Below are 24933 nucleotides of genomic sequence, written 5' to 3'. Positions count from 1 at the left end.
TCCCGGTGCAACGGAGCCCTGCTCTCCCTCTTGAACTTGTTAAGCAGTGCTGCAAAGAAGCAGCAGATAATGCCAGTAACTTAGATGGGATTTTTTTTTTATCCCACCATCTCAGAGTCCTCGATAAAGTTTACTGTGAACACGGGGAAAAGACTTTAGACCGTGTTAAATTGGGAAAAGGGAATGGATCGATTCCAGTGACATATCTGAGCAATTGGTTTCACTTTATGTCTCTCCAACAGTGCTTTAATTTAGGTTGGCTAAGAAAGTTACTGCATTTTAAATACCAATTGAACATTAAAAAACAACACAAAACCGTATTGTGGTTTAACTGCAGCGTGCCGGAGCTCCCCGTAGGCATCTGTTTCATAACTGTGCAACCTCAGTAAATACCATTAATCAAACCAAACGGGCCGTTTCTTTGACATTTCTTTACCATACAATAACAGTCATCCTCACGCTGAGCGAAGGGCCTCGCGCCGCGTGTCGGGGACACTTGCTTTTACGTAAATGAGTGTGGTGGCCCCGGCTCTGCCCGCGGCCGGGGGAAGCGGTGAGGCATCGATTTCCCTCGATCGGCGTCCCGGGGGGATGGTGTTTCTGGGGGAGGCGGTGACCTGCGCTGACTTCCAGGAGGTGACACCTGCAGTCGTGCTCCGCTTGGCTGTGAAGGAGATTCCTCTGCCCGATGCCACGGGCATCGGAGCCCGCGTTGTCCTCCCGCGAGGTCTCGGCTTCTTGTAGAGCTTCTTGCAAGATGCTTCCTTCTCTCCTCGCCCGTATCCTTTATCCTGAACCTATCAGCCTGTTTTCCATTTTAAAAGGACACTGTCAAAACATCTCTCATCACTGTTGAAATAACGCTTTGCCTGTTGTTTAGAGTAATAACCCCTTGGCAGCCTGAGCCGGAAATCTGTTTCCTTACCGAGTTGTTTTTTGCCTCTGACTCACACCCTGGTTTGTTATTGTAGGGTTTGCTCTAGTGCCAGCCTGCCAGCAGGGCTGTTGCATAGGGAAGTCTTTATGCAGGACCTCGGTGTCCCCAGCACCGCGCCTGGGGTGGGGCAGAGGGGGAGCGTCAGGTGCTGACACCCGTCCCCGACTCTCCTGGCCGGAGCAGCACGGTCCCCCTGCGATGGGCGCTGCTCCGGGTGAGCCCCCGGCGTTGCTGGAAGTGGCTCTGACATGCCTGAGAGCCCGGGGATGGCACAAGGGAGCCCAGGGTCGAGCACGGCCAACTCACTTGATGGGTGCGGTCGGCCAAAGTCACCACCGAGGTGACGGTCTTTCTCCGTCTCCGCTGAGGGTGATGGTCCCACCTCTGCCACCTCCAAAGCACACAGCCAAAGTTGGCTCCATCTTAGGTACCTGTTGTTGGTGGGCCAGGGTGCGTGGCACCAAATCAGCAGGAAATCTGCTGCCACCCTCAAGCCATCTGGCTTTGCTTCCAGTCCCAAAGGAGAGGTTTTGCATCACCAAGACGCATCCCGGGGGGGGATGCTGTGCATGGGTTACCGTGGCATGGAAAAGCCTCGAGAGCCTGCACCACGACAGCCTTCCCTGCAGAAGCGCTTTTGCACCGCACAGCGTTTAGTCGTGCGGCCGGGGAACAGCGTGTGGGACGGGGTTTGGGTGTTCGAGCATCTCCCCTGAGCACACCGGGCTTGCTGGGTCCCGCTCACAGCTGACTGCTCTCCTTTCCTTCTTCCTTCCCAGCTTCTCTGGAGATGAATGAAAGCTCTCGCTGGACTGAAGAGGAGATGGAGACGGCTAAAAAAGGTGAGCTGCTCGTTTTCTTTCTCCTGTCGGCTCTGCCGGAGCTAACGTAGCAATCGGGGATGGACGGTGTCTGACTGCTGGAGATTCTGCAGGGTGCCGGGTCCTGAGCCGTGGGGCTGGATTCTGCCCGTCCCGCTGCTGGTTTGTTCCCAGCGAGCCTCGGTGGGGGGTTTTGGGGGAGGCAGGCGGTGGCACGGGGGGTGTGCTCGGCCTCTCCGGCCCGGGGAGCTGTGCCGACACCAGGGATGTCTGGGCTGCAGCCGGAGCCTGCGCGCGTCCCGCGAGGCAGGAGCTGTGGCCATAGGAAATGAGGAAGGCGCTGCGCCTGTTGCTTTTTGCAGCTTGGTGTCTGTAGCGTGAGGTGCAGCTTCGTGCCGCTCTCTGGAGGTTCGTGCTATAGGCGCGATCTGTTCCAGACACACCAGGAGCGTCTGCCTGCGTTCGCAGCTCTGGGATTTAGAGAGAGGACGGTGAACCCTGGCGCTCGGCGGCCACGTGTCGGGGAGCTCGCGAGAGCCGGGGCTGCGGGCAGCGCGGGGTGACTTTACATCCTGGCGCTGATTCAGAGCCTTTGCTGAGACCGTTTTTAAAAAGTGCTGAGTGTAGCACAGCCCTTCTTGCCACTTCCCCTCCTCGTGCCGCTCCTGTGCCAGCTCTTTTGCTGCTTTAATTTTTTTGCCAAAGTCACGTCCTATTGATGGGCTGTCGAGCTCACGTCCCCAGCCCATGCGTCCCGCTTGCATCGCCGCCAACTCTCCTGGCCCGGTGAGGATTGTAAATGGGAAATTAAAATGGAAATGAGTGCCGTTTGGGGATGGCAAACGCAAACAGGCGTGTTCGCGGGTTCGGCTCTGCTTGGAAAATGCACCTGCTGCTGGGATGGTGATTACACGTTCTGGAGCGCCGGCTGCCCAGGTGCCGATGGGAGCTGTGGACTTAGATTACTTTGCCTGTGAATATCCCAAAGTGTTTGGCTTGCTCGCCTTTAAGCTGTTCCAACCCTCTTTACAGTCCAGTGCCAAGGCTGCGTGTTGCTGAGCGGGGCTCTCTATAGACGCAAAACTTAGTAGATAGACTTTAATCAAGCAAACTGGCCCAGGGCCAGCTAATGGGGCGAGCAGGTGCTGAGCAGGGGAGGGTCGTTGGAGGGATCTTTTCCGAGCACCGCTTTGTTTTGGAGATCGCATCTGGTTGTTAAAAAGTGCCTCTTGCTGTTTTATGCTGGATGCTGGAGGTGCGCTTGAGGAGTCTTAAAACCAGCTGCCAAAGCCTGCGTGGAGGAAGGATGAAGCGTGGGAGCACGTAGCATTATTCCAGCCCAGGGGCCAGGATGGGGCAGGGAGATTTGCTGGTGTAAAGCCCGATTGCTGATGTTTTCCCCTCCGTTACAACCTGGGAAACTGAGATTGCAACACCAGACTTCTAGAGAGAAGCCAAATTCCCCTTTGCCAGGAAGCAGCCGCTTTAATGCTTCGAACTGGCTCTGTTTGGCATTTCCAGGGACCGGTGTGGTGGGGCTTTCCGACTCGCAGCGGCTGCAAAACTCGAGGTGAGCTCAGAGGCTGGAGGAGGCAGCGGCAGAGCCCGCTGCTGGCACGGCTGGGCAGGGGTGGAGGAGGCGGCAGGTACCCGGCTCGGGGGGGGCTCGGAGACACGGGCACCGTCCTCCCCACCCTAAGGACTTGGCCGCCCCAGCCACACTTTTCCCCGGTACTGGGACCGGTCTGAGCCCACAGCTGGCAGGTTCGGGGAGTTAAACGAGCAAGATGTGAGTCCTATGGAAAGTCAGCCCTAACACCCGGGGTGCTCGGGCAGACGGGGATGGTGACCTCTGCTCCCAGCACCCACCAGCCGGGAGATCAGCCTGGCCTTGCCATCCACCCCCGGCTTTTTTCTGCGTGGCATGAGACCCCATGTCATTTCTGCTCAGGGAGGTAGGAGAAAAGAGCCCTGGGACAGTGAGACGCCAAGCCCTGCTCTGCTCCAGAGTCGCAGAGCTGCACGGAGAGTTTCCGAGCGGGAGAAGGCAGGACTGTGTCTGCCGGGAGAGACAATAAAGGGGAGTACCGTGTTATTAAAGTTAACTAGGGGAATGAAAACCTAGCGAGAGGAAAGTTCTTGCTTAATGACACTTTTATTACGCAATAAACTTTGATTCACTAGTCTGTCAAAGCGTGCAGAGATTGGTATAATTATGGGGTAGCGTGTTTTTCTGATACTGTCTCCTCGCACCGTGGCTGTGATCGTAAAAGCAGGAGGTTTTGATTAACCGGAGTTGCTCGAGGATTTTCCCCCTTCCCTTCCCGAGCCGGGAGCGGGCAGCACCCGCTGCTGTGCCTGGCTTTGCCGCCGGGCAGGGCGCGGAGGCTTTCGGCAGCGGGAACGGGGCTGCTCCTTAAAAGGCAATGTTTAGGCAGCTCCTGCCTTTGGGGGACCCGCTGGCAGGAGCCCACGCGGGCAGGAGTTAAAGGTGGGCTGCAAGGGAGTTTGTGAGCAGCCGGTGAGCGCCGGCCTGGAGCAGCCGGGTGGGTTTATTGCCCCCAGCCCCTCCGCCGAGTTTCGCCGCCAGCGCCCGGCGTCGCAGAGCAGCTGCGATAGCGCTGGAGCTGAACTCGATGAACTGGGAGGTTTCGGCGTGACCTTCGTTACTCTTTAAAGTCTGGTATCTGTTCTCGCCCTGGCTCTGGGTTTTCCCCGTGGCGTCTAACAAGTGGTTTTGTTCTTTGAAAAGAGGCGGCATGGAAATGGCAGTTTCTTGCTCACCTGAGGTCCTCTTGCGCCTTGCCGAGGCTCTTTGCTCCTCGCCCTCAGGGCAGAGCCAAGCTCGGGCTTTTTGTGCCTTTTCCCAGGCCGAGGAGCCAGCGGGGCCATGGGATGGAGTCAGCACGATGTGAGGCAGAGGAGAGTTGGGCACGAATATAAAAAGCTGATGTCAGAGAGTTAAATAACCCATGAAGCCTCCTGAATAGTTCATTTTGGGTAGATGTAAAGTATTTCCCTGGATACAGAAGGTATTCTTTCGGGGCTGATTTTCAGTTCTGCCAACAACCAACTCAGAAAATAAGATGAGTTTTGGACTGACTTGAACTATTTTTTTCCAGTCCCATTCTGTCCATGAAACTAAAATAAAGTGGAATTTTTTTAAAAACACTGATTTCTTTAAATGAACACGCAGCCAAACCCACTGACACGAAAGCCCACGACAGAAGCCAGCCACCTCCCATCGCCTTTTGAACGCGGCTGTCTTTCAGCGTGCTGTCTCGCTGCACAGGATCCTTCCGGAGCCCAAGCGGGTGTGTAAACACGCGCATGAGCGTGCGCTCCTCCAGCCCTAATTTGGGTTTGCACTGTTATTTCTAACGAGCCGCTGGCTGAAGGGCGGGGGGAGGTAGGTCTGTGTCGGTCTTCGCATTTTTCTCCATCGCTTCTTCATGGCAGGGCAGCCGTTGCTCTTACGAGGAGCTGGCTGCAGCACGGGCGATGCTGGGAAGCCAGGACGGAGCCGAGCTCCGTACCTTCCTCCCTTCATCTCCCTGTGCTCGTGCTGGAGCCTTCCCCTCTCTGGTCAGAGATATTTACTGCTGTAAAAACCCGCTGATGTTCGTAGATGGGGGCTGGAGAAGGTGGTTTGCAGCCCGTGCCGGTCGCTGCGTGTTGACCCTCTTGCTGGTCTGGGATGGGACGTGCCTTGGAGTCCCCCACCCAGGTGCCCTCCATCCAGGCTGGGTGCAAGGACAGCCCAGCCCGCTCATCCCTGGTGCCCGCTGCCGTGGCCGGGGCACCGGCATCTGCCCGCTCCGAGCAAGCCACCTCTTTGCCATGAAGTTCATACGAAGCGACACGGAAATTATCGGGGTGGGGCGGATTAAGCGCCACGAGGGCAAAACCGCATCCAAGGTGTGAACTGGCCACGCTTGCCCTGGAAGAGGCTGTGGTTGGCTGCGGTCCCATCCCCGCCATCCCAGGCTGGGGCTTTGCTGCTCTTTGGCCGAGGTGTTACCCCTGGGACAGCGCCCGCAGCGCTGCTGCCCACCGTGCCCCCCGGAGCCGCGCTTTCTGCCACCGTCGGCTGAACGTTTCTCGAGCATGTAGGAGAAAACTGCGAGGATTTGCTTAGTGAGTGTCAGCGAATGAAACACAAAAGGCCTGTCAGGGGGAACTGCTGGGTAATTACTATAATTTACAGCCTACATTTTAATTTTGAGCGTTATTTTTTCAACAATAAGGGAGCAGGAATAATATCCGAACCAGGTGAAGGGAGAGAGCTGGGCCCAGCAGGAGCAGCTGCTGCACGTGGACTCGCTGCCTTGCGCTGGAGGCTCGAGTTTGCCCAGCCGGGCCGGAGGGGACGGCACCTCAGGGAGCAGGGCGGCTTCCCGTCCCTTCCCGGCCGTGGGCAGGCTGCTGCTGGTAGCAGGGTGCTGCTCCCCATCCTTTGGATGGGTAGGAGGATAGGTTGTGGTAGGAGGGGGGGAGCCGGGCAGGTCCGTGGTCAGGGCGCAGGGCTGGGCGGTTTTGCAGCAGGTTGATGCGGTGGTCCAGCGACCGGCTCCTCCGAAGGGGAGACCTGGGAGCTGAGGGTCCCCAGCCGGGGCCAGCGGAGGGGGGAGGTGGCACTAGAGCTGAGCTGGCCGGGGGTCCCGAGTCCGTACCCACACCTCGTTTGGTGGCACTGCCTCCCTCCGGAGAGGTGGCGTGGTGGGCGTGAAAGCTGCTGGGGAGTTTTGCTGCAAGCTTCCTCGTAGCCGTGGGGCACGTCAGAGACGCGCTCGCGTCCGGCCCCTGAAGGATAAGTCCAGTGGGAGCACGACAGGCTGATCCTGGCATCGCCTTCCCGAGGAAGGGTAAGCGTCACCCGCCGCCGCGGTGAGAGCACACCGAGCCGGCTGCCTGCGCGACGGTCCCTCCGGCAACACCCCCAGCACCTGCGGGGACGTGGGCTTGCCGCCCGCGTGCCGTCCCCGCTGCTTTCCCTGTCAGGAGCCCGGCGTTCACCCGGCTCTGCCACCCACTGGCTCCGTGGCCCTGGAGAAGTTACTCACCTTTCTTGTGCCTCGGTTCTCCCACACGCTGCAAACCGCCTCGAGATCAGCGGGGGAAAGCGGCGCTGCGATACGCTAATTCGGTGATGCCGACCACGCTTTCGGGGTGCCATGGGTGGCGTCGCTGGCTCCGTAGCGCTGGTCTTTCTCTGGAACGGGGTTACGGCACGTTTTGGGTGTGCCGTAGCCAGAACTGCCTCCATCCCTGCCCCGAGAGGGTGTGTGGGTGCGAGAGGGGCTGGAGGATTGTACCAGGTACCGTCGGGCGTAGGGGAATGAGATCACTTAGTTTTTCCCCTGTAACCTTGATCTGTTAATCCACGCGAGCTCCATTAAGGGACCCTTTTATGGGCTCCCTCCACCCTCGCCGGGCCCTGGGTGGAGCAGGGCGGCTGTGCCGGAGAGCCTTGGAACGGCTCTGGTAAAAACCCGCAGCTGCGGAGAGCCGAGGGGGTGCGAGCCGGTGGCCCTTGCCCGTCGACGGCCCTTGCCCGCCGGGCTGCCCCTCCGGGTCTCTCCTCTGCGCTCCGAGACGCCGAGCGCACGCTACCAGGGTCCCGCACTCCTCTTCCTTCCAGCCTCCGCTTGCCGGTGCCGGAGCAGAGGCCCCGGTTCGCCCATGGTGAGACCGATGCCAAACCTCTCCCCATCCCTCCTCCGCCGGGGCAGCGGCCGCGGGGCCGAGGTGTGCCGGGGCACCGCAGCATCCCGCCTGTGCGACACTGGGCTCGTCAGCACGCACCTCCCCAAAGAAAAGCGCCTTTGATTCACTTGAGAGCGGAGGAAACTATTAGCCAAGCTTTGTTTTCCTGGATCCCTCCCCCTGCCGCTGACATTCAGACGAGAGTGAGGGAGACAGAAAGTGAGAGAGGGAGGGCGGGAGCGGGTGCCAAGCGGCCGCACCCCTTGTCAGCTTGGGTCAGCGCCACGTTCGTTATTAATGCTCTGTCTAGAGGTCACATTCAGATGCAACAAGCCCCGGGTCAGCCAGAAGAACAGATTAGAGCTCGCTCGCTGCTCCGCCACATACCGACGGCACCGGCTCCCCGTCCCCGGGCTGGCAGGAGCAGAGCCGCAGCGCACGGTTGCCTGCTCCTTCCCCTTCGCCTTTCTCCTGCCTTTTTTTTTTTTTTTTTTAAATTATTATTATTTCTTGGCAACGTCGGGCATCTCCTGAAACTGCACAGCCTCCCCGTAGCCCTGAACTGCTGAGCGAGGAGGTGAGATAGGGGAGAAAATACCGGAGGCGCTTCCATCCACCTTAACAACCGCGGCGGCAGCCGGCTGGAAAGCTCCGGCGAGCGAGCAGGAGGAGCGCGGAGGACGCTGTTCGCTCGCCGCCCCGCCGGAGGGAAGAGCGCTGGGGCTGGAGCATGTGTTCCCACCAACTTCTGGCATCGGGGTCAGGAGTCTACCGCCTGTGACCTGGTTTCCAGTCTCGGTGCCCGCTCGCTCGCCACTCTCACCGCCCATGGCTCTGAAATCCTCTCGCCCCCAGGATTTAAGGAACCGGCTTTGCTTTCTTCTCTGTCTCCGGCTGCTGCGAGGGAGCGAAAGCAAAATGCGTGGGGAGGGTGTGAGCGGAGCACTCGCAGCGCTTCGCAGCGGGCTGCTGTGCCCAGGGGGGCTTTGAAGAAGTGCCCCGACACCCACGTCCTTCCCAGCTCGCCCGCTGCACGCTCCGGGCGCGCTCCCTGCCCTCCAGCACCGGACCGGAGCACGTAAGTCCAGCGTCGGGGTCCGAAGGATGGCGTTAACCTCAGGGTTGCGTGTAGCTGCGTGCCTGCGGGCAGACCCTGCGTCCGAGCCCCCACCCCAAGCCAGCGGAGCGCGGGGTTCGTTAAGATCAGATAACTCAGTTAGTCATAGTTTCAGTTGTGCTGCGGAGCGAAGGGCTGGGGTGCCGGGGAGCGTGGGGCGGAGGCTGGGGGGTGCAGGGGCTGGGGGCTGCCATGCTGGTGGAGCTCATCGAGCCGGGGTGCCCGGTGAGCCGAGGGCTTACCGGCACGTCCCGGGGTGTCTCGGCTGGTGCCCCCCCCGCAAGCGTGCAGATAATTACAGCGTGGGGAAGCAGGTGCTGCTGTTTTGCTCTGGTTTTAATGTAAAGAGAAGAGTGGCTGGGCTCCCTGCCGGGTCCTGCAGGCAGGGGCTGCAGGCAGCTTCCTCCTCACGAGCCCGGCACGAACGCGGCCACCTGCCCGGCCAGCTGCAGGCTCCTCTGGCAGCGTCCCCGGCCCTGCGGTGGGCAGCGGCACGGCGAGCCTGGGCAGGGGAAAGGGCAGCCGGGAGCTGGCATCGCCCGCGGCTGGCAAAGGTCACGCCGTGCGCTGGGGACCGCGCGCGCTGGCGGCCGTCGCCCCCCCCCGGCCCCGGGCTCTGCCGTGCCGGGTCCTGCTTCCCTCCACCAGACGGCACGGCATCTCGCCCACCGAAGCGCCGGGGCTCACCGCACGCCGCTGCCAGTGTTTGCGTTTCGGGGCTTGGCCAGGGCGCAGCAAACGGCTCCAGCCCCGGCTGTCACACTTGGTGCAGGGCCACCGGGGCGGCGATGAGCAAAGGGGGCCGAGCCGCTTGTTTGCTTTGGATGGCAGCGACGGGTTGTGACACAGGGGACGGGTTGTGACACAGGGGACTCTGCTGTTTTCCACTGCAGCCTCCAGCGACTGCAGGGCGAGGACTCCCACCCCAGCTTGTTATCTCTCGTGGTTGGTGGCCGGACATCCTTTTTTTTTTATTTATTATCATTTTTAAGAAGTCCCAGCCTGCCAGCAGGGTGACAGAGGTCGTGGGTTTGGCTGGAGCGAGGCTGGGAGTTGCAGCGTTAAAGCTCAGACTTGTTTCTTGGCTTGCCACGGGCCTTTTGTGGTGCTCAGCGCCGTGCGATGCCTGCTTCTTACATGCAATTTGATAAGCCCTGGTGCTAGGACGGGGCAGGATACAGGCACCGACTGGATGTTAACTCCTGCTGTGCTGGGTACTGCTGGTTTTCTCCAGGACCTGGGAGGCAGGGAGCGGGGGTTTCATCTCTCCTGGGGTACGGTACGTGGTGCCATCTGTTCAACGCAGACGTACCCACAGCCCCCGTGCTGTGCCCTCCCCTCGCACGGGCGCACGGATCCCGGCCGGAGGTGCGTCCCTCGGGCCCTGATTGCGTGTGGCTGCGCTGAGGCCAGTCCGTCCCGGGGAGGTTTGTTGTTGGGCTGAAGCAGAAGTTGGGCTGGCACTTAGGTCCAGGCTGGGGCTCGGAGGTGACACGTGGCAGCAGCGTGGCTGAAGGCTGGCATCAGGGCTGGGGCACAGCTGCCACGGCTCCTGGGCACAAGCGGGGCCACGCACGGGAGCCCTAACGTGGGACTCGCTGCAGTCCCGAGCCCCAGAGCATCAGAGCAGCCAGGGAGGGGTTTGGGGATGGAGGACAGAGATGCCCAGGCAGTGCCCGTTCCCAGGCGCTGTGGTTGGTGGCTTCTGGGCAGAAAAACCCCTAACAAAAGAGGAAGATGCCCTCAGCAGGTTCATTCCCTGCTGGTTTTCATCTTGAAGTCACCTTTTGCGGCAGTACCGTGCCCCTGGGCTCACAGCGTCTCCGTCCTGCACCCTACACAGGGTGCAGGGGAGGGCCTGGGGAGCTGTTGGCTTGATGTGGCATCATGTGGGCGGCCAGGTGCCAGCCAGACCAGCACGACCCAGCTCGGCCGGCAGCATCCCACAGGCTGGTGGAAGCTCCGGCCCCACCAGCCACCACGGGAAGGAGCAGCCACACACCGGGAAGGATTGCAGGCAGCGAGGCTTTATTTCCCAGAAAGCCTGGATGGTCCTTGCCCGGGTCACCTCCAGGAGCCTGGCATGGAGGAAACCGGGTGCCGCTGCGCTGCTGGGCTGCGGTTGTGACTCCGACCTCCAGCTGCGGGGCCCAGACACCCCTGCAGAGACCACAAGGACACGGGGTGCTGACTCGCTCCTTCCTCTTCCTCCTCCTCCTCCTCCTCCACCCTGCTGGGTTGCCCCAGCGCTGGCAGGAGCCCCGTGCTTGGGTGGCACCATCTGGGCAGGATTGCCAGCCCTTGGCATGGTGCCTGACCTCAGAAGCTGCTTTTGCTCATGAGCCTGCGATCAGCACTAATCCCCTGGCACGCCTCTTCCCAGCCCGGAACGTCACCTGGGCTTCGCTGCCGCTTCCCTGCCTGGGCTGTTCCTCCCCATCCATAACGGGACTCTGTGCTCCAACCCCTGAACTGCCTTGTCACCCCGGTCAAAGTCATCACTGGGGCACAGGAGGGTGGGAAGAGCCTTTGCTTCGTGGTTGGGACTGAGAGCTGCTGCCCCAAGTTCTCCAGGGCACGGCAACACCTCCTGCAACCGTCCCAAAGGGAAGAGAGCACCGCTCACCCTCCTGACTGCCCGGCGGCTGGCCGAGACGTGGCTGTGGGACGTGTTTTGTTCCGGAGGCGGTCAGCATAGTGCCTTTTTTCCCCTTGGAAAGAAAAACAGGCTCTCATAGGTCATCCCCTGGCCTAGGAAGCCTTGCAGACGGGTGCTAGTGACCATATTGTTCCTGTGGAGTTTGGCTTGCACAGAGGATGTTTCCCATCCTGCGTGGATAATGCTGCCCTTGTGCGAGCGTATCTGGTGGTAAACCCTTCTCCTTTTTCCCTCCTGTGACCGCAGGTCTCCTTGAGCATGGGAGGAACTGGTCGGCCATTGCCAGGATGGTGGGCTCCAAGACCGTGTCGCAGTGCAAAAACTTCTACTTCAACTACAAGAAGAGGCAGAACCTGGATGAGATCCTACAGCAGCACAAACTGAAAATGGTGAGAGCCCCATCTCAGCCCGCACCCGTAGACACTTCCCAGCGAGTGCTTGCGTGCAAGGGCTTGCATGATAAAGCGGGGTCTTTATCATCTCGGAGTGAAAGCTCTGGGGACTGGGGAGCGGGAGGCAGTGCAGGAAAGGGTTGTCCACCCGTCTGGCCCCGGGAGGTCTGGAGGAGGGGAAGCTGCTGTGTGGGAGATGCCTGGGCGCCTGGAGCGTGGCTGGTACGCGGGGAGATAAGAAGGAGCAGAAGGAGGAGCGGGGTTGTGGTGTGTTGGGCAGGACGAGAGCTCGGTCCTGGCTGCACAAATCCTTCGATGCCGGCGAGGCTGGTGCTGTGCCACGCTGGGGAGTGGAGAGCCCCGTTGGGCACTGCAGCTCCGTGCCTTGCAGGTACCGCAGGTACCTGGTAAACTGTCAGTTTGCCCCAAAGAATTGCAGGGGTTTAGGACAACGCGAGGAAAGGCTGGTCCTGACATGGACGTCGGTTGTCTTTGGGGCTGCGAGCAGCTGCGCGCCTCTCTCCGTGCCTCAGTTTCCCCGTCAGAAGGGGCTAATGCTGCTTCTTTTCTGGCATGCGGTACAGGGTGTGAATGAAGTGTGGCTTGTTCAGTGTTCCGGAGATAGGACGGACTGCTAAGAGCAACTAAGGATTATAATTATTTCATTTGTAGAGTATCCTGGGGTTCCCAGTTTCTAGCTAATAGAATTCACATGGCTAAACCCCCAAGGGGTGCTTTGAAAATGCAAAGGACAATGTTCAATGCAGGAATCTCTCCAAGCAAGCTATTACAGCAAGAGTAAAAAGAAAGACAGGAAAACATTCAATGACTCACCCAGGAATTTAATATCCTAGTCAGTCTATAGGAATGAGAGAAAGAAGACATCGGTGATTCTTTTTTATTAATCCTCTATGCACAGAGACACTCCTGTGTTCCCATGTTTCACCAAATTGTTTTTAGGAAAAAAGCAAACAAACTATATAAAAGACTCCAAAAACAATATAAAGACTGGAATGAAATGTGCATCAAGCCCTCCAAATATAAAATGTTACATTATAAAGATATCATTGTTCATTACTGGGGAGAATCTGAAATAAGATCATGCAGCTTAGCTGGCAGTGGAGCCGGTGTATATTAATTTACTCTGCTTCCTAATGTTTCAGAAATTATATCACGGAAGTGTTTTTCTGCAGAACCACATTTTTCCCTGCATCCGTCCCTCCAAGGCAGCCGCTAGACTTCTCCAGTCTAATTGCTCACTCTCACTTGCAGTTTATATCAGCATCATCATTTTATTTTTTGAGCATTGGAGGCTATGGGATTCAGTTGTGGAGAAGAACAATGAACGTTCAGCTGTTATTTATTGTGCTCTATTGTTTTGTGGCAACAGCAGATGCCAGAAAGCTGAATAAAATAAAAGAACAACTGAGATTAAATTGCCATAGACCTTCCTTCCTGACTCCTAAATATATTCACGAGCAAACCGAGCCTCCTAACCTCATCCTATACCCAGTAGTCAGGCGTGACCTCTGCGGAGGAAGCACGTGGCGAGGCAGCGTGGCATCGCCTGGTTTTGCCGTGATATCCCCAGATTATTCCCCGACCTCGCCGCCAACAGCTATTGCTGATCATGTGTGGGGAAACACAGTGGCTCTGCTTTTCTTCCTCTTGCTTAATGAGAGTAAACTTAATTAGCAGATCTTACTCGTTTCCCAAATGAGGCTCATTAATATGGTAGCCTCCTCTTCCAGGTAGGTGTGACGCTGGCTTTCGGCAGCACGCAGGTGCCTCGGAGGAGCCGCGGGGACGGGCAGGTGGCAGTGACCGGTGTGGGATGGAAGCAGAGCCTGGCAAGGTCCCTCCGTCCCTGAAACGTGGCACGGAGCAGGACGTCCCCATTCCCCGTGCTGGGACAGTGCTGGGTGGGATGGGGCCGGGCGTTTTGGCAGCCCCTTGTCCCCTTGTGTGCTGAACCCCGGCTGGCCAGAGCCAGGGGAGCTTTGGGGATGGGGGGACCCTCCCTCTGGGCATCCAGGGAGCATCCAGCATTAGGAAGGAGAAGGGTTTGGGTTGCAACAGGCAAAGGTGTCTGGCACGGTGACGCTCCTTTTCCACTTCTCCAGAGCCCGCGTGGTCCATACGCTCCCACGCGCTGCGTTTGGGGGTTTGATGTGAAGACCCATCCTTTTACCGGAGAGGTTCTCCCCTGGGGAGAGGGGCTGGGGAGCTGCATGGGGGCTGCGTCAGCACGCAGAGCCCCATTTCCCCTCTCCCCCGAGCTGCTCAGCACCCACGAGACCCTTCTCCAGCCCCTTCGAGGAGGGGAATCCCACTGCGCTGATGGGGCTGGATGCCGCAGATCCTCCCCCTCCTCCCTCGGCAAGCACCCCACGGATTGGGGTGTCCCTGCCAGCCGGCTGCACTGTGGGACAGGCAGCCCGTTACTGCTGGGGCAGGGTCAGGCCACCTTGAGGCTTCGCTTTATCTGTCCTGCTGTGTGTTTTGGCTTGGTTTCACCGCTGACCGGCTCGGATGTGTCCCAGGCATCAGCGTCACTTAGCCTTGACCTTCTGCACGCTGCGCTCTCTAATCTCGACATTTAAGGAAAGCAGGGCATCGGGATACACGGTGTCCTCAGAGCTGCTCTTTTTGTTAGCAGTTGGAGATTAGGCGCTGTCTTCACCCGGACCTCTTCGCTGTGTGATTGTCACTTTGGTCTAGTGACTGCTGGGGCTTGTTTTGGCTTGTGCAGCAAAGATGGGCGAGTTATCTCCTGGGCTGGTGCTGGTCCTGCTTGGAGGACCAGTCTTTTGGACCCCTCCGAGCAATCGCATCTCTGCAATTCCTTGCTTTTTGGGGTGGCGCTGGCTTCGCGCAGCAAAGCTGCTCTGGGAGGAGAGCCCGGTGGCCTCTTCTTCTGAAGGGTGAAGAAGTCTACCTTGCCTTGGTGTGCAGAGCCTTGGTCTCGGGATGGGGAACCGAGGCCCTCCGCAGCACGGTGGGCAGAGAGGTCCTGCCTGCGGGATCATCTCTCTGTCCCTTCCCATCACTGCTGGCTGCTCCCTCAGCAGAGCACGGGGGCCCATCTGCGGTTAGACCTAGTGCTGCTGCCGTCTCAAATACGCATCATTACGTCACACCAGTCTGGGACTGCCTGGTCCTGCTCTTAGGACAGGCCGAGGCCGCTGCTGATGGGAGGTAGCCATCCTAGTCGGTAGCGGGGTTTGGAAGCTGTTTTGGCTCTTGCTGCCACGTCAGGTGGTGAATGCCAGGAGAGGCCAAATTTGTCAGGACAGCTGCTCTGCCTGCGAGGCAGAAGGCCAGAGAGACGTCGCGCCCAAGGGCTGGTGGCATCTCCGTCTCCTCCTCCAGGACAGATGGTGCAGGTGAACTTGAGCGGTGGGAGGCAGCGCCCAGCACCCGGGATGGCAGGAGGGGAGGTGGGAGGCTGGGAGTCAGCGTGATGGGGCTGGCTGGGGACCAGGTGCCTGGGAGGACGGCGCGGAGGAGCAGGCATGGAGTGACCCCTTGTGCAGGGTTCGGTGTCCTCGCTGTGCACAGCGTGTCTCCTCAGTGGTCTTGGCCAGGCAGACTGCTCCAGTGGCACCAAGTCCCGGATGCTCCTGCAAAAATACCTGGTGGCAGGTAGAGAGCAGAGACCCCATGGGCTGGGATAGCACAAAATGAGCATCAAAGTGCCCATAGCAAATGGTCCTGGCACCTTCCTGTGGCCTCGCTGGATTAAGAGTACATTGTGACGATGGGAGACACCCGGTCCCAGGCATGGCTCACAGAGACTCTTCCACGTCCGCCGCAGTCATGGTTAGGATCCTGTGTCGGACGTGGTGGCCCCGTGGCTGCTTCCAGAGGCAGAGCAGAACGGGACCCCTTTCCTGGGCAGGGTGCCAGGAGCAAGACTGCACGAGGGGGCCAGAGCTGTTGGTGTTATAAGAGGCGAGGTGGTGACCTGAACGTATCTCTAGATGTAGCCAGGATCTGCCGCCTGGATTTCCCATCATCTTCCCTAAATACCAGCCGTGGGGACTGCCAGGAGAGGGACCCACAGTGCCCACGGGGCAGCTCGCTGCTCCGCTCTGCCGGCAGCCGCCGGCCCCCGGGCTCCGGCCAAGTAGGGTGCTGAGGCAGGGGCTGGTTCCCGGCTAATTCCCCAGCGAGGAGCCTGCTCCTGCCCGCGGCTGAGTCACGGACCCGTGAGTAAGAGGCAGAGAAGTCTTTGCCATAGTAACGTCGGCGCTTTGTCACCGCATTAGCGTGATGGGGAACTGCTGCTTCAGACAGAAACGTGTGGTTGCCGAATCGCTGCCGTGGCAGAGGCGCGAACGCTGGCAGCAGCGCTGGGGCATCACCGCTGCCGCCGGCACGGGGCGAGGGCACCCCAGAGCCCTGCCTTCCTCCCGCTGCGTCTCCGCGCCTTCACAGAGCCCTTTCTTAAGTGCCTTTTTTCCCCTCTCTCCTGCCCAGTTTGATAAAAATAGATTTTGAGCAAGCAGCGTTTCCAAGCAAAAAACAGTTGTATTTATTTGTTTTATCTGGAAGTTTTTTAAGGGATTGAAAAGTTGCGGGGGGGGGGGGGGGAGAGGGGGACCAGCTCTTCCCAGCACAGAGATCCAGCAGCAAAGTTAACGTTTCCACCACGGCTTTATCTTTTCATCCATGTAAATAAACGTCCTACACACGTCATTCATGTGGAGTTTGCAGGGAGAGCCGGAGATGATGGGCCTGTTCCTACTGGTAATATTTACTCAAGCAACAAGAGCAGGAAACAATAGCAAAGCCAAGACTTTTCCTTTAGGTCGGCGGGAGGGAGCAGCTCTCCGTGCCCTCGTGGCTGCGGCACATGCCCCAGTGAGCAGGGACAGGGCCGTCTCGAGGCGGGACGGTGCACCAGGCAGCTCACCTTCGGGATGTCGTGCCGCACGGAGCGTCCCCACCGCCCACCAGTGACGGCCTCCCCAGCACGGGAGTCAAAGTCCTTTGGCAGCACCTGCCGTAGGGGACACGAAAGCTGGCGCGCGAAAATGTTGGCTGGGCCGTATCTGGGGCGTCAGCTTCGTTATCTGCAGATGAGCGTCAAGCCGCAGCCGCACGCGTTTGTGTAGCTGCAGGTGGTGCCCGGAAACGCGCGGGGGCAAACGCATCGCATGCGTGTAATGAGCGGACGCAGGACCACCGGGCTCTGGCCAGCCCTGCACGGGTGACTTCTGCACGCACGTCCCTTGTCCACGCGTCAGTGCCACGCCTCCCGCAGAGGCTCGCTGCCACCTGGGGCCGGAGCTCCGCGTGGAGCCGGGCCGGCCGTTGCACGGTGGTCAAAGTCTTTTGGCCAGGTGAGACCATGCTGCCGGGCTTTCAGCAGGCAAGTCTGGTCTCAAGGACTGATTTTCAGAGGGTTTACCCTGGGGGGGCCATGGTGATGATAGCATCCCTCTCGGCCCTTCAGGCAGGACCGGTGCTGTCTGCTCCCCGTCCCTCTGGTCTTTCCTTCTCACCATCCTCTGACTCTTCCCCAGGAGAAAGAGAGGAACGCCAAGAGGAAGAAGAAAAAAGGCACCGCCGTTCAAAACGAAGAAGCCGCCTTCCCTCCCGCAGCCGAGGACGAGGAGATGGAGGTGTCGGGGACGAGCGGCAACGAGGAGGAGATGGCCGAGGAGGCGGAAGGTGAGGCGGGTGGGGAGCTGCGGCGGGGGGGATGCGCTCGGCTCGGCTCTCCCAGCTTTGCCGCACGTTTGCGGCAGAGGCACCGTGCACGGCCTCCCCGGGGCTGCAAATGTCAGCGCTGGCGGGGGGCCGCGTCTGTCACCCCAAAGCCACACCGAGGTGACGGCGTCCCGCAGCGCAAGGCGCTCGTGGCCTTTCGGATGCCTTCGGCTTTCATGCTTGCAAGGAGTGCCCTGGATCACTGCCCTCCTCCCCTGTCTGTCTGGAGGATGTTTATTTTGGGAAGGTCGTGCAATGCAGGAGCTCTCTTACCAGCCGGCCTCTGCCGTGGCTGCCGGGTCGAGGCTGCACGTAAAGGGCTTACCCGGAGCTTGGGGTGCTCCCAGCAGCTCCTCCTCGCCCTGGAGGGGTGCAAACCCTTTGGTTTCTGATTTCCATCACCATGCGCTCCCCAGAGCAGCCAGCTTACCGGGGCCTGGCACGCTTGTGTGCTCTTATAAATCACATTTCATGGTGTTTTCCCCCAAAGGGGGGTCCCTGCACGTTGGCAGGGTTAGATAGCCGCTGCCGCGGGCTCTCGAGGAGCTTATCGTGGGCTCGAGGAGGGATAACGCGCTAAGGTTTGCCTGTGCCCATCCCCGTCCTGTCAGGGCGTCGCTGCCGCTGCTGCCCCGGACAGCGGAGCTCGCGCTGCCAGCAAAGGCAGGGGAAGCCGTGGTCTCCCACGGCAAGGCTGGTGTACCTTGGCGGGTCTTTTCCTCCTCCTTTCCCTTTTAAGGCAGTGTTTTCCTCCCTCCCAGCCATACCAAAGAAAGGAAACAACTTGAAAGTGACAATTTTCAGCTATTTATCGCTTAGAAAGCGTGGCAGCGAGTCTGGAGAAAATGTGCATAATTTTCCAACAATAGCCCCATTTGACTTTTGTCAAAGTAATTTAATAACTTAACCAGCACTGCTGGCACCACGCTGGTTCCTGGCCTGAGCACCCAGGCTAATGGGACTCGAAACGGGAAATCTTTTCAAATCGTCGTTGCGAGTGACTCATTACAAGGCAGATTCCAGGTAAATCTTTGTGCGAAGTGATACGTGACTCGGAGGCGCAAAGCAGAAGGTAGTTATTGCTCTTTGTAAGAGTGCCTGAGAGGAAACAAGGTATTTTTGAGATTAGAGATGGATCTCTTGACGTGTTCCCGAGCCTTACGCTCCAAGCCTCGTCCCTTGTTCTGGGGTGGGCTGCAGGGCTGAAGAAAGGTGTAAGCAGAGGGGGATGAAATGTCACGGGGCTGTTATGCGTGAGACGGCCGCTGGCTCCGGTGTGACATTTGGGGGTGCTCAGGCAGTAGCTTGGGGTCAGGGGGCTGTGCGGCCGGCCGGGGACGGGGCGGAAGGACTTGGCGTGGGGGTTACGGTGTAGACCATGGATTCAGCATCCGGAGGGAGTGTGCTGGAGCCTAGAGCTTGGCTGAGCCTGGGACGAGCCAGCGGTGGATGTCTCGGCGTGGCATTCAGAGTAGCATCGAGCGGCAGTCGGGGAGACTTTGGCCAAACGCGCTGTTAACCTTGTCCCTGGGCGGGGGACGGGACACCTCGCTGCTTGACTGCAAGTGAGTACAGGCTGGAGAAGGCTGAGATTCCTGATGAGTGTGGCACATTTTCCACATGAGCGTGGATGAGTTTTCCTGCCAAGGAAGGATGGATGTGCTCCGACGTACGGCTCTTGGGACACAGTCCCTGTGTTTGTCCAGCGAAGGTTGGAGGGAACGATCCTCTCCCCAGCCGTAGAAACGATCTCTTGGCAGCACCTCCATCTGCAGTGCTGCACGGATGCTTGTGCTTCCAGCTTGCTTCAAGCCGTTGGTGGCAGATTTGAGAATGATCCTTTCCATGTAATAATTAACCTGTCCAGCAGCACTGCCAGTGCTTTGCTTTTGCCGACCCTGACCTCCTTTCTTTTGCCACTGGCAGCTTAAATAACAACAAACATGTGCAGTGTTTTGGGATGGTCCCCAGCTGCCCCCGGGGTGGCAGAGCCAGGGACATGGGCGACGTAAGTCGGCAAGCAGGGTGCCAGCGAGGTGCCGGGCCCGGGGGGAGCAGAGGTGATCCGGAGCCATGGGTGAGAGGGCGAGGAGGGAGCAGGTCCTGTCCTGCGGGTCCGGCCAGCAGCCAGGGTTTTCCCTTAAAAGCCAGTCGCTCGGTCCCCAGGCTTTTGGGCATGTGGTTTTGCGTTTGGGTGGGGGTTAACAGTCATCGTGCTGGGCAAGCAAAGAGGTCCCCAGAGCATCCCTTTGTTCAGTAGGCTCCGGATCCGGGGATCCCGGCACAGCTCTCCCAGCCCCGGGATCGTCTCCCCCTCGGAGGAACGAGGGCGTTCTCCTCCCATGGGAAGGGGGCGGAGGCAGCGATATGGGAAGCGAGAATCTCGGGCTGATCCTTATTTTTATTTCTTCCCTTTTCTCAGCTGCAGTAAATAACAGCTCCGACACTGAGAGCATTCCCTCGCCGAGGCCCGAAGCCAAAGAAGGAGGCGAAAACGGGGCCAAGGCACCACCCGGGCCAGGAGGTGACTCCGGCGCAGAACCGGCAGTCAAGTTGGAAGAGGCTCCAACACCCCCCGATGCTCCCCCCGCTCCCCCCGCCAACCCCGCTCCTGCCACCAGCCCTCTGCCAGAGGCAGCTCCCGAGCCGCCCAGCAGCGAGGAGAAGGTGCAGGAGGACCTGGTGGTGGACGTGGTGAAAACGGAGGAGCCAGAGGAGAAGGTGAGCGAAGAGCCCTGCAAGAGCGAGGTGAAGAAGGAGGAGAGCGAAGACAGCCAGGAGAAGGACAAGGGGAATGACAAGAAAGCAGAAAGCGGCGGCGGCGGCGGCGGGACAGCAGGGACGGAGGGGACGCCCAAGGCTGAGAAGAAGGAGAGCCATAAAGGCAGCAAAGGCCCCGGGGTGAACCCCGACAGCGACTCCAGCGCAACCTGCAGCGCGGACGAGATGGACGAGCAGGATGCTGTGGACAAGAGCAGGTAGGATCGGGGAGAGAGGTGGGCAAGCGCACGGCCTGAGGGCCAGACGAGCATCTCCATTGCATGCCGCAGTGCCCACACGCGCTTTCGTGAGCTCCTTCTTGGGAATGTCACTGCTCAGGCGCTCCCCTAGGCGAAGGGACGTGCCCGACTGTGTCCCCACGTGGCTCTGACCCTTTGGCCATCGCTTGCAGAGGGGCCGTGACACAACGGGCAGTGCCATGTCCCAACGTACGGGTGCTACTGGGCAATGGCCGCAGGCAGGTGTTGGGTGCAGAGCCTCTGCGTCTGCTGGCCGCAGCCCATCTGGGTGATGCAATGGAGCGGGACGTGCCCTCGGGGACAGCAGAGTTGTGCAGAGGCGCAGGCTGGTGTGCCAGCATCCGGGGTTGGGAACGGTTTCTGTCTGAGTCGGCACTGGCAGGAGAGAAGTCACGTCAGGGACGCGTTCCCAGTGCAGAGAGGGGGCGAGTTGCTCCCTCGGCGGAGGTGCTGCTTGGATTTGTAGGGGGGAATTATCCGTCCTGGCCGTAAAGGCAGGAGAATGGTGTGGGTTGTGCGAGCTTTCCTGGGGCCATGCCACCGGGTCTTCACCTGAGCCGCTGCGGTCCCAAGCCCTCCACCCACCCCTGGGGCCGGCAGCCCAGGGTGCCGCTGAGCCTTGCTGGGAGGCCCTTAGGAGAGGGAGGGGAAACACTGGCCGCCTCCTCCGAGAAACGTACTGTTCCCCTCCTGGCCCTTCCCACAGAGCCCTCCCCACCCAAGAGCCTCACAAATGCGGAGAGGGTTTCCTGGTTTTTAAAGAATATATATGAATACATGTGTCTGTGTAGCGCTGGTTTCTCTAATGGCTCCTGCTTCCATCCACGCTGGCTCCAGGGTCAGGAGGGACTTCTGAGCCCGCCCTGCCGTCGCACGTAGGGACGGCAGTCCCTCCCCGCTCCCCACCTCAGAGCTGGGCTGGGATGAGAGGCCGGCATCCCACGTCCTGCATCCTGCATCCAGCGTCCTGCATCCCACATCCCTCCCATGGGCTTGCAGGGGGCAGTTCGGCAGCGAGACGGGTGCTGCCAGGCCGGGTGGGCTGGACGCGGCGCTGTGGACGGGGCTGTTTAAAAAAACCAACCGAGCAAAGCAGCGGGACGAGGCTATAGGGAGCTGTCGTGCATCTCCACCACTCCTAACGGCCTCCGCACTTTCGTGTGATGGACGCAGGAGCCAGTGGGTGAGTGCTGCTCGTGCGGGACCATTCTCGCGCTGCCTGGCCCCCCGGGGAGCAGCCCCTCTCGCTGCCGAGCAGCTGGAAGCAGTGCTGACGATGCCGAGGGGTGGTGCGGATGCCGCTGGCCCCGACCCCGTGGCAGGGCTGAGGCCTCTTGGCTGCAGTGCTCCTCTCCGGCAGTGGACGGAGTCCAGCACCACCCCTCCCCACCCTCTCCTCCTTCCTAGACGGGAGAAAACCTCCCAGCAAGGGAGAGCGGGGCCAGCGGGGCTGCGCTCCTCAAGTTTAACATTAACCCGACCGAAAACAGGACAGCAGTGACTTGTACCGACTTCCCAGCAGCAAAGGGGCAAGTCGTCTTGGGAACGACTTTTTCATCCCCGGCTCCTCGCTGAGTCAGCGCCTATCTCTCTTGTCAAACAGTTACCAGCTTCCAGGAATATTAAACATTAAACAGGCATCCCGCAGCTCCCGGGCCACTCCTCTTATCCGGTGCGGTGGTGAAGCGCGGGCGATAGCAGAGCCTGCCGGCATGGGAAAGCTGCAGCCGACGTCGGCTCCTGGCACTGCCCAGCCTGGGAGCCCCAGGAGCGCCCACGGGGCCGGTCTGCAGCCGGATCGGAGGCTTCGGCACCGTCGTGCTCGCAGCAGGGACTCTGTGCCCTTCCCGACGCTGTAGCGCTGCTCCCTTGCGTTTCCCACCGGCCAAGGGCTGCTCGCTCGCAGGCGGTTACCGCAGCCCCGCTGTTGCAGCGTGACTTGCGATGAGCAGGACGAGGCTGCTGAGATGCCGCGTGAGCCGCCCCGTCACCGCATCACCCGATGCTCGCCCGCCCACCCAGCCCCGGCGGGGCGTGGGTGCTCTTCCCTGCGCTTGTAAAAGCACCGAGCTGTCCGCGGCATCTCCCAGAAAGGGACGGAGGGTGGCTGGGGTGTCCCTGCAGCGAGAGGGAAGGGGTGCGGGGTTGGCGTGAGACGTAGGGGCACGCTTTCTTAGGTCCTCCTGTGGTTCGCACTAGCAAAGGCAAGTCCGGGATAAGGAGTCGCAGCCTTAGCTCATCAAAGCTGAAGAAGGTGGCTAATTGTCTGTGGTTCCGTACCGCGTGTGCTGCAAGAGGGCTGCTGCTAGAGCTGTCAGTGCTGCGGTTCAGCGGGAGGTCACGCCAGATGGGAACGCGTGAGGGAGGCCATGCACAGTCACCCGCTGCAGACCTGCAGCGCAGAGAGGAGACACCTGCCCGTAAGCATCGCACCGAGCCGCCCCTGCGCTGCGCGTCCCGGTCGCCGGCTCAGCTGTAGGTGCGAGGGCCGCGCCAGGCCAGCGCCGCGTTGCTCCCCTGGCCCTGGCTCGGGAGAGCTCGCCGGGGAAACCTGGTAGCCGTCGCCTTTGCGCAACCACTGCGTGTGCAAGGAATTGCGGTTGGCTGGGTCATGTATCAGTGTGTTGGCTCATCTGGCGATGAGACCGGTCCCCGTCTCCATGGCAGAAGGTGAAGGAGTTTGGGGAAGGCGGTGTCCTGGTCACCCCCAAAGCTTCGTGCCTGGGAGGGGCCATTTCCACCCTGCTGAGGCGGAGCCGTGTGCATGCCGACCCCTTCCTGCTCAAATCCTTTTCCCATCCCTCCCAACACCATTACCCCTGGTTAGGGACTGGTGGTTGGTTTGGGAGGCCCTGGGCTGGCAGCGGGTGGATACGAGATGCTGAGGGTTGTTCATCCGGTGACTTCCAGAGCAAAGCGCCTAAACCAGCCTTGTGTCCGACGCAAGATCTGCTGGGAGGGAGATAATAAATTATGCAATTTGCATATTGTTGAATTTAATACTGACTCTGGCTTCCTAAGTATTAGGATCCTGGAGGGCTTTAGGAAACCCGAGGATCTTAAGTGTGCTTAAAGGGACCTTAAAGGTGCTTAAATGCATCTCTGCAGGTGCCACAAGTGCACGAGGTGGCTGCTGGGGCGGTTGCTCTGCTGGGGGCTGCCAGGGCTGGCAGGACCCTGCTTGCTGATCAGGCTTGCCAGTCTCTGGAAAACTGGGCTGTTTAGCTATGTGTCCTGCAAGAATCCCTGCTGAGGAGGAGAGCGGTGCTGAGCACAACCGCGGCCGCTGAGGTCTGTCCCACGCCACTAGCAGTGACAGTGACACGGAGCTGGGCCAGCGCTCCCAGGTCTGTCACCTCCTGGCGAGCACCAGGACCCGTCTCAGCCGGGGGGTGACGCGTTGCCGGCCTGGCAGCGCCGGCGTTGGGGGTGAAGTGGCAGGAGAGGAGCTCATCGCAGGCACTGGGAGCTGAGCCGGTGTGGGGCTGGCAGCCTGCGCTGGCTGCCCTGCCTCCTAGATAAGGCTTGCCCAGAAAAAAAGTGACCTTTTTTAAAAATAATAAAAAGAAAGATTGGCTTCTTTTGGGCAAAGTCAGAGCCCAAAGTGCTGGGGGAGTGGGGCCAGGGCTGCAGAGCGTGCTGCGAACACGGGGTCTCCCCAGCTTGGCAGCCCAAGAAGAGCAGTGCTGCAGCTCGGCGTGGCGTCGAGGTCTGGGGAGCAAGTGCCGGGTGTCCTTGTCCCCAGCCGTGTGTCTCAGCAGCCTTTGGGGCATTGCATCCTGCTGGGAGCCCCATTCCTCCACAGCCTGACTTCCCAACACCCATGCGGCTCCATGGGCAGGCATCGTTGCGATTACTCAGGGAGCAGCCTAGATCTGTTGCCCCTCGCCTGGTCTCCCCTGGGTGCCTAACCGGAGCACCCCAGTCCCGATCCGGAGGTGGGTCCCCTTCCCTTCCAATGTCAGGCACTGCACAGAGCGAGGGCTGGGGTGGTCCCGGCACCGTGATGAGTTTATTCCCTGCACATGGCCCCGCCACGCTTGTTTATTCATCCAAGGGTGAGCATGGGATGACCTTGAAATTTATAGGCTGAAGAGAACAGTGAAATAACAGCTAAAATAAACAAATCAAGCTGTAAAGCTTGAAAACTATGAACTGGCTTCAACAAATTGGAGTTGGGAGGGAGAGGAAGCAGAGATGGCCTGGAGAAACGTGGTCCCCGGGGTCTCGGCACGGGCTCAGGAGCTGGACACACCAAGGGCTTGACCCATGGGCTTCGCGTGCCTCCATCCCCATCCCATTTCGGTGGCACCAAGGAGATGCCCACCTCTCGCCGTTTGCACAGGGGCTCGGCGCGGCCGTCTGAATGTCTACCGGGCAACTCATACAGCCAAGGGGAAGAGCAAATGGAGAGGGTGCAGGGCTGCACAGCCGCTGGGCTGAACACCAAATCCCATCCAAATCCAGCCTCTCATCTTTCCAGTGATGCAAGTGCCTCGGCCGCGTGCACGTGGTTGCTTGCCCAGGCTTTAGCACCTTGACAAAAGACAGTCCTTGAAGAGG

The 24933-nt window shown here is 59.8% G+C and overlaps 1 protein-coding gene across 13 annotated transcripts in view; it reads left to right on the top strand.

Annotated features, from left to right (window-relative positions):
• Window positions 1-24933, top strand: part of NCOR2 (nuclear receptor corepressor 2) — a 258591-nt gene that overhangs the window by 196027 nt on the left and 37631 nt on the right. For all 13 annotated transcript variants that reach the window (XM_075515988.1, XM_075515987.1, XM_075515985.1 and 10 more), the window contains 4 exons: window positions 1717-1779; window positions 11487-11629; window positions 17164-17311; window positions 19773-20328. In XM_075515988.1, coding sequence (XP_075372103.1) covers window positions 1717-1779; window positions 11487-11629; window positions 17164-17311; window positions 19773-20328 — 910 coding nt within the window. The remainder of the gene's footprint in view (window positions 1-1716; window positions 1780-11486; window positions 11630-17163; window positions 17312-19772; window positions 20329-24933) is intronic.

This window comes from Mycteria americana, chromosome 13 (genome assembly GCF_035582795.1).
Source record: "Mycteria americana isolate JAX WOST 10 ecotype Jacksonville Zoo and Gardens chromosome 13, USCA_MyAme_1.0, whole genome shotgun sequence".
NCBI classification, from domain to species: domain Eukaryota; kingdom Metazoa; phylum Chordata; class Aves; order Ciconiiformes; family Ciconiidae; genus Mycteria; species Mycteria americana.
The sequence above is the reverse complement of the archived record's forward strand: the minus strand, read 5'-3'. Positions and strand labels throughout refer to the sequence as shown.